The following is an 8,972-nucleotide window of genomic DNA, read 5'->3' as shown; positions in this document are numbered from 1 at the left end:
CGCGATTTATTCATTATATTATTAACCCGACGTTTCGAACACTTTACAGCGAGCGTGGTCACGGGGAGACTTGTGAAATCCGTTGAAAAGTTTTTAATTTCTAAATGTATAATACTCGCGTAAAACCAAACACAAGAAAATACCACTCTATCTATTTAAAAACCATCAGAATAGGATGCGCAGTTTTAAATATTTAAGCATACAGACAGAGAAAGTGACTTTGTTTTATACTATGTAGTTATACTTTACAATTCCTAACATAAAACTATTACTTCATAAAGCATATGGTTTCGTCCACGTAGTCAAAGGAATATGACAGTCCCCGGGTTTTGCCCAAACGATACTGGTTTCATGGGACTTCCGGGATAAAACATATCCTATATTCTTTCTCAGGTCTCAACTTAACTTTTACCAAATTTCATCCAAATCTTCAAATCAATTCTGTGGTTTACACGTGAAGAGATAGAGAGATAAGCATACAGACAGACATTTATAAAGTGAGTACGGATAACGGTTAATAACTGGATAGTCGATAGTGAAGAAGCTAAGAAATTATCTTTCAACCAACTTCAAAGAAAGGAGGAGGTTATCAATTCTAGTTAATTTTGTTGTTTATTTGCTACCTTATAACTTTTTTCTGGGTGAACCGATATAGAAATATAATTCTTTTTATATGAAAGCCGGTGTTTTCCATGTGGTCCCATTTGGACCAGTTCTGACAATTTATTAGAAGGCAGTTTATTTTTTTGAAAATAATAATCATAAAATAGAAATTATAACCGCACTTAACAAGATTAGAGAAGCCATCACCTATTTACTTAAGTCAATTAGTAAAGATGCAGAGTATATTATTTAGTGAAGAGCGAGATGTTTGTATGTTTGTTTGATATAACTACAATACCACTATGTTTAAAAACAAACCTTTTCTATTAATAACTTTCGGAGTAGCATAGCATAGCATCGTTTTTTTATTAGATTTACCTGTATATTTGTTTGTAACTGATTTCTTCAGGATAGATTTTAACGCACACTAAAGGGTCAGATTTAATTTAAAATTTGTACACTTATTTGGTAACAATATAATCATTTTATGAGTTATTTTCATTTTATCTTATTATCCTGATGAGGATCGGCGGGATTAAATAATTTCCTTTTGAATACTCTGCATAAGAGCGAGTGAGACAATTTTATTGAATCTATAATTTGAGCGTGTTTTTAGTTTTTTCTTTATTAATTAATAGCTGCGCCCCGTGTAAGTCGTATCCCGTAGGAATATCAGGATAAAAAGTTGCCTATGTGTTATTCTAGTTGTCCAGCTGCATACCAAATTTCATTGCAATCGGTTCAGCAGTTCTTGCGTGAAAGAGTAACAAACATTCATATATACACATACATCTATGCTCACAAACTTTCGCATTTATAATATTTGTTCTTACTAATATTATAAATGTATATAAAACGAATATAGAATAGAATGCTCTAGAATGTATTATTATATATCATTTAGAAGGTTCCATATCATTCTAGTAAGGAAATAATAAGTGACGTCCGTATTATAATGGTTTATAGCATGCATTGGGAATCAATATTTCTTGAATAAATGAAAATAAGCTGACCCAGTTTTGGCGAAGAACTTCGGTAGTGAACGCAATATCGATATTATCCGTGCATTTAAATAATATAAAAGGACATCATCTCTTATAGAGATTATAATTTAATGCGATCAATAACGTTCTGTAAAAAACCCGTCTCGCACCTCAGTCTCCCTACCGTTAAACGTTATGAAATCCATGTAATACCAATTCGGATCATCTATTTTTCTCTACTTAAAGGACCTTCTGTCTTAAGTTATTACATAATTTATTATCATGCCAATGTTAAAATATTTTACGTTTTAAACAATAGACTTGGTGGGATAATTATGTTGCTTTTATCAGACCTTAGTCGCCTTGACCCCGCGCACTGTGAAATTTTTAAATCGTCAGGATAAATAAGTTAACTAATTGTTCGCCGGCTTCGCCTGGGGTACGTTTTAGCCTTGTCACTCAGTGAAGATGCAGCTATCAAATGGTGAAAGAATTTTTAAAATCGGTGCAGTAATTTTTGTGTGAAAACATTAAAAACAGGAACAGGAACAGGTATACGAGTATACCTACTAGTAAAGATAAAGAGTCTAAATTTCACTAAAAATCTTTTTATTTCTTCATTTTTACGGTTTAAGACATTTATTTCTCTAAAGATTACATTTGAATCACTCACAGAGAAATACAATTTTTTTTTACATCATATTTACTCGCTAGCGTTATAAGTACCTACGCCTAACAAAAGAAACAAACTAAAATAACAATAAATTGAGGGTAGTTTCTACTTCTTATAAATAAAAGAATTTTTATACTGTAAATATTAATACGCTTTTAACAAATACATAAATAATATCTATTTTTAACAATAAAACCGCTTTCAAACTTTCAGAAATAGACCAAATTTAAATGACACAGGAGGCCCAAGCTTTAAAATAAAACAATAATCATCAACATCGCTTATCCCAGTCAAAAGTTTCGAGGTAACATAGCCAAAAAAATACAGTCGAATTGCTAGCTCTCCATTTTAAAGTTGGATGAAAAATAAAAGATACGTAAAACTGTTTTTTGTACTATATATACTTCCTAACTTACCTCTTAATCTTCCCCTCTTCCATTTTCACCTTCAGGGCCTCCCCCACTTCTTTTTCATTGCCATAGATGTGAGCGCAGTCTATATGCCTATAACCAATGTCTATAGCATCCTTCACAGCCTGTGTGACTTCACCTGGTTTCGACTGAAATAAAATTTTAATATTATTATGTAACAGATAATTTTTTTTTATGTCACGGTCCGCAATGGATCTGGTGGGACGCCTGGTGGTAAGCGGTACCACCGCCCGGTGGTACCGCTTACCACCAGGCGTGAACAGAGGTGTAAGGTCGATTGCAGACCTTACGCCTCTATAAATGGATTGCCGTTTTTAAATTGGAAAGGGATTAAGAAAGGATTGTCGAGAGGAATAAAGGAAAGGAATGGGAAGGTTAAGGAAAAGTATATGGGCCTCCGGATCCCCACTCACCGAACGAAACACAGCAGAATGCTATTTCACGCTTGTCTCCTGTGGGGGTGTGGTATTTCCTAGAGATGCCACGAATAGCTGATTGGCCGAATACCGAATACCGAATATTCGGCAACGCTGTCGGCCGATGCGCCGAATATTCGGCCACCGAATATTCGGCACGAAATACATGCTTGTCGGGGGCTTGTTCGCTGGAATAAGACAAGTAAAAACCTGTTTTCCTCGTTGCGTTGGCGCGGCAGGAGATCGATGGCTATTTGTTTCAATTCAATTGCGAGTAAATCACGTCAAGGATAGTCGCCTAGATAGGAAGGCTGATCCTTACAAGTGGTAGTTAGCAAACGAAAAACAATACCCAAACCTTTCGAAATTTGCTAAAGTGTATCTTTCTTCTCCTGGAAGTAGCGTGTATAGTGAGAGGTTATATAGTTATTTTCTGAGGCTGGTATCATTTACGATGAAAAGCGTAGTCGTTTGCTACCAATAAATGCTGAAAAGCTTGTTTTTGAAGTGAAACTTTAGAATCGTTGTTATTTCAAACCTGATGCAACGGAAAAACGACAGGTAAGAGACAGAAATACAAAAATGTGTAGAATGAAGCCGACAAAGAATGAGACAGAAATATACATACTATTTTATTCATTCTTTTGACGATTTATTGTGTATATATGTGTGAATCGCACACACACCTTTTTTTTTTTATCCATCACAACTTACCACTGATCAATTTTAATTACTAAAGAGTTGTAATTTGGAAATAAATAGATAATTTTGAGTAATATGATGTTCCTTTTTTTCATTGATTTACTATTCGGTATTCGGCCGAATAATACGTACTATTCGGCCGAATAAATAAAGAATAAAGTTTAAAAGTGGCCGAATAGGCCGAATACCGAATAGCTGCCGAATATTCGTGGCATCTCTAGTATTTCCCCGGTGCTAGCTAGCCCAATTCGTGCCGAAGCGTGCTCGACTACCACATACCAAATTTCCAAATTATATTAAAGGAATCGTACTTTGTACACTTATCAAGGATCAATTATTCAACATCAAATCAAAGATTCATCAAATATTCAACATCCAACAAACAAGGACAAACATTCAAACAAAACAAACTTTCAGATTTATAAAATTAGTGTGAAGTGTAATAACTGAAAACAGTAATAGAAATACATCATTTCTGAACATTTCAACTGTGTGACTGTCACGGTTTATGAGATAAAACTCTTGACAGACAGACAGACAGACTGTAGCGACACATTTCTGAATCGCGCAAGCGAAATGTTTTCGCTACAGAGGCATATACACAACTTTCTCTTGATTCAATTAAGATCCTCCCTTTTGTAATCGAGGATTTACACCTTCCTTCCTCCACAGCGACAACTCAGTCGTAGTAATAGGTCTCTATATATACCATTATATATAATTAATTGGTAAGTAAAAAGTAAAAATTCTAGCTTATATATACCATTATATATAATTAATTGATAAGTAAAAAGCCATACAACTTGTAAGCCCCCATAGATGCGTTTCGTGCTTGTATTTTATAATGAAATCGATAAGCTTAGGTGATAGTATTCGACAAAATTAATGGCCGACGTGGCCTTCTTGGTATTTCCTTGTGAAGTTTCAAGGTTGTTTACAGTTAGCAGCTAGATATCATGAAGATCATCTAAAGCTCCTTCACTAAAGCGGCTGGACGGAACGCAGTGGGGTTTAGTCGGTAGCAAGCCCCAGGAGGCGTGGGTATCTATGCGAGCATTTTTCTACTCAAAAAATGGCTAAAAGAGACCGGTTTACGCATAATAAGGTAAAGAGCAACTGCAAGTAAAATTTGGTCACCCATCCAATTTATGACCTTGCCAACCGTTGCTTAACCTGGATTTTCATGTATATATTATTATGATGGACGAGCAGACAGACAGAGATACAGACGAACAGCGATGTCTTTGTATTAGTACCTTTATAGTATTACTAGTTTTTTCCCGCGAATTCGGAGTAGTTTAATAAATGTTATTATAAACCTTCCATTATACATTTATACCTTCCTCTTGAAGCACTATCTATTAAAAGAAACCTTATCAAACTCCGTTGCGTAGTTTTAGACATTAAAGCATACATAGGAACAGAGAAAGCGACTTTGTTTTATACTATGTAGTGATGTTTGTGATATTTGGGTCCGGTCATAAAAAAGGATAATTCAATTATGAATTTATTCAGGTATCCGTGTAGTCACAACATAAATATAAGACAATTGGTTCAATTAACGCTTTCTCAATGTCATTTATTACCTACCACGGGCGGCGCTAACCAATTCCTGCAAACAATGTATCTACCTATATTCAAATTTCAATGTTTTTGTAGAACAAGTTTTGAACTAAACATACAGTTTTCGATACATAAATATGACATGTATTCTATTAAAACTACTTATTTATAATTTCAAAAGGGAATGAACATTTCTTCTATACATTTTCAGTTTTCACGCAATATTATAGTGAAATAAATATACACAGACGTTGAAATAAATAAAAACAAGGATCTGATTATAGTATTTATACAATGATATATGAATTATTAGCGATGCACCCGGGCTTCGCTCGTGGTACATATATAGCCTATAGCCGTCTATAAATGGGCTATCTAACACTGAAACAATTTTTCAAATCGGACCACAAGTTCCTGAGATTATTGCGTTCAAACAAACAAACTCTTCAGCGTATAATATTAGTATAGATATAGATAATACGATAAACTCATGAAAGTATTGTATTGTCATCGATCCGCGATAAGTGTACAAAGATTGAAATAAATCTGTCTGAAAGTGGGTTAAAATTGGGTCTAAAGGACGGTTATATCCAAACATGCAAACAAACAAATGAACAAGCGTGAGAACTATGTCAATTAAAGCTAGAGCTTTCCATACCAATGATAGATAATTATTTTTAATAATAACATATAATGAGCGAATATTTTTTTGTTTGTTTTTTTATTCATCAACTAGCTGCGCCGCGCGGTTTCACTCGGGGACGAACCAACGGGCACGAGAAGGTATTTATATACCTCATGTCTTTTATTTGCTATTTTATTTGTATAAATTTCGTTTGAATCAATTCAGTAGTATTTAATTGAGAGCGTAACAAGCATCTATCCATTCATACTTACAAAATATCGCGTATATAAAATACTAGCTGCGCCCCGCGGTTTCACCCGCGCAGTTCCGTATCCCGTAGGAATATCGGGATAAAAAGTTGCCTATATGTTATTCCAGTTGTCCAGCTGTCTACGTACCAAATTTCATTGCAATCGGTTCTGTAGATTTTGCGTTAAAGAGCAACAAACACACACACATCCTTACAAACTTTCGCATTTATAATATTAGTAGGATAGGATTAGTAGTTTTTTTTATAACCAGATGCGAAAATCAATGTTGTAAAAAATATGCATCCATTGAAACATCGATACAAAAATTTGGTGGTTGTGAAGCTGTTAAAATTATATTCAAAAATTAGTGCATCAGTGGCGGAGCAATCAGTGACGATATATAAAAAATATACGATCATAGAACCTCCATATATTTAAAGTCGATAAAATACAATATCCCTTTTAATTATACTTCTTACGCTAATCATTATAACAGTTTGAACGTGATAATCACGGAAGGAACTGCATATCTTCTTGATACCTGAGTAGATATATGACCCAAACGCAAAGCCGGGGAGGACCGCTAGTAATCCTATTATCCTATTTCCTACTAATATTATAAATGCGAAAGTTTGTAAGGATGTGTGTGTGTTTGTTGCTCTTTCACGCAAAAACTACTGAACCGATTGCAATGAAATTTGGTACGTAGACAGCTGGACAACTGGAATAACATATAGGCAACTTTTAATCTCAATATTCCTACGGGGTACGGACTTACGCGTGTGAAACGGCGGGGCGCAGAAAGTCAACTATAATAATACATTTTTAGTTTATATTTTTTTAATACTTGCAAATTTAGAAACACATTTCGCCGTATAAAAAAAATACATCCACAAACGTAGCATAATAACAAATTGTAATAAAAAACAAATTGTCTTACCTTCCACGTGCCCAAGCCAATAATGGGGCAGGTATGTCCATTGTTAAATACTACGAGAGGTACGGTAGCCATCTTGAAACACGTCCGCACTGTTTCGCTGCTAGCGGTGTACTAAATTTGCCCAGTATATATTCTAATCTATGTACTGAATTTTGAATGTCGAAGAGTATTTTTAACATGTCAAGACTGGGAACGCGTATTCGTGCTGCGATTTTTAGTCGCATTTTATTGGTTCTATTATAGATGAGGCTTTCAAAATATTGTAGTTTAGGTGGGTTATCAAAATTCTCGATATTTTTATGATTAAAAGGGATGGACTGGAAAGGGTGAGAAAAAGGATGTGGGCCTCCGGTTCCTGTACACACTGAACGAGACTCATTAGCAAGCTGGTATTTTACGCCGTTTTTCTGTGGGTGAGTGGTACTTGACTCTCTCCTACACTCAAACCCGACTAGGATTTAAATTAAAAAAATAATCAAAACACTTAACATATTATTATTAGAGGTGGGAGCAGCGTCAGAACTTACATGTTATTTTATTTTGATTCAGAACTAATGTGATTTTTAAATGTGTGCACACAATTTTTAAGATAACTAAACCACACCTTATCTGCTACATGAAAACTTTTTGTTTTTTTTTTCTTTTGAAATGAGTCATAATTCTTATCAAATAAACATAAATACTTCATTCCGCACCAAAGGCCTAAAAATAAAAGTATAATAAACATGTCTATTATATCAAGGTCATTCATCAGGGGGAGGTCCTACGAAAATGCTATGATATGGAATTTAAGTGTATCTTTTTTGATAGACCTAGAATCTAGATGAGTACAAGGTAATGAGCCCACAAATATTTGCTATGAAGATAAAAAAAGATAAACACGACTGTAGTGGAGGTGTTTCGGCGGATTAATGTGTAAATGCATCGATTTATAAGACTGGATTAATGTCATAGACTTATGGGGCAGCAACGTCACAATAGAAATTTAAGCTGCCAGCCACAGCTAGTCATATAAAACCTTCATCCTTTACGCCATATTTGTGAACTCTAGGGTTAGTTGACATTTTAACAATAGTCGCGTTCCCGCCAATAAAAGCGGTTCGACAGAAACCCAGAATTATTTAAAATCTACTTAGATAGACAGAATTATTTAAAATCTACCTAGATACCGATGTATAGTAATATGTAATCTGTGGTTCCGACTTAGGTCATTTTAAATAATATTTGACCTGAATGTAGCTGATTTTTTTTACTTATTATTTTTATTTCGTCATCTTTATACGTTTTATGTCTATCTGACACTGAAGATAATATAATAATGGGTGAGTATGTGTTCTTAAAACAAACAAAGGGTTCATTTGTAGATTTCTTCTTTTCTTATGTTATCGATAAACAAAAGAAATGTCTCTCTCTATTTGCGGAACAAAAAAGGGCAACACTTATAGCAGGTAGTTTAAACCCTTAACATATGTCCATTTTCTGTACAGTAAGACCATTTCGTTGTAATTTTATTGAGAATATTTGAAAGAATTAACTCAAAATATTTTGTTTTTTCTACAACAGTGATCGCCTAAGAGTTATTATTCCAGGTCTAAAATGGGACCAATTCACAATTTTCTATCAAACACAGAATGTAGCACGTCAATCGATTGAAAACCCACGGACTTATCGAGAATAAAACGGATGCAAAAGAAAGAAAAAAAATAATAATCGAATAAAGGATCTCCTTCATTTTTCGAACGCCTATTGAAAATTTAAACCCGGAAATTTAAAGGATTAGCTTTA

At 34.3% G+C, this 8,972-nt stretch overlaps 1 protein-coding gene across 1 annotated transcript in view; it reads right to left on the bottom strand.

The window, feature by feature from the left end:
• Window positions 1–7,296, bottom strand: part of LOC119838915 (aldo-keto reductase family 1 member B1-like) — a 16,013-nt gene extending 8,717 nt beyond the window's left edge. Inside the window, exons 1-2 of the mRNA XM_038365056.1 lie at window positions 7,188–7,296; window positions 2,676–2,818 (exon numbers count right to left, since the gene is read on the bottom strand). Of these exons, the coding sequence (XP_038220984.1) occupies window positions 2,676–2,818; window positions 7,188–7,259 (215 nt within the window). The 5' untranslated portion in view covers window positions 7,260–7,296. The remainder of the gene's footprint in view (window positions 1–2,675; window positions 2,819–7,187) is intronic.
• Window positions 7,297–8,972: the final 1,676 nt, after the last annotated feature.

Source organism: Zerene cesonia, unplaced genomic scaffold, assembly GCF_012273895.1.
Source record: "Zerene cesonia ecotype Mississippi unplaced genomic scaffold, Zerene_cesonia_1.1 Zces_u006, whole genome shotgun sequence".
Classification (NCBI taxonomy): domain Eukaryota; kingdom Metazoa; phylum Arthropoda; class Insecta; order Lepidoptera; family Pieridae; genus Zerene; species Zerene cesonia.
This window is presented reverse-complemented; position numbering and strand designations above follow the sequence as displayed.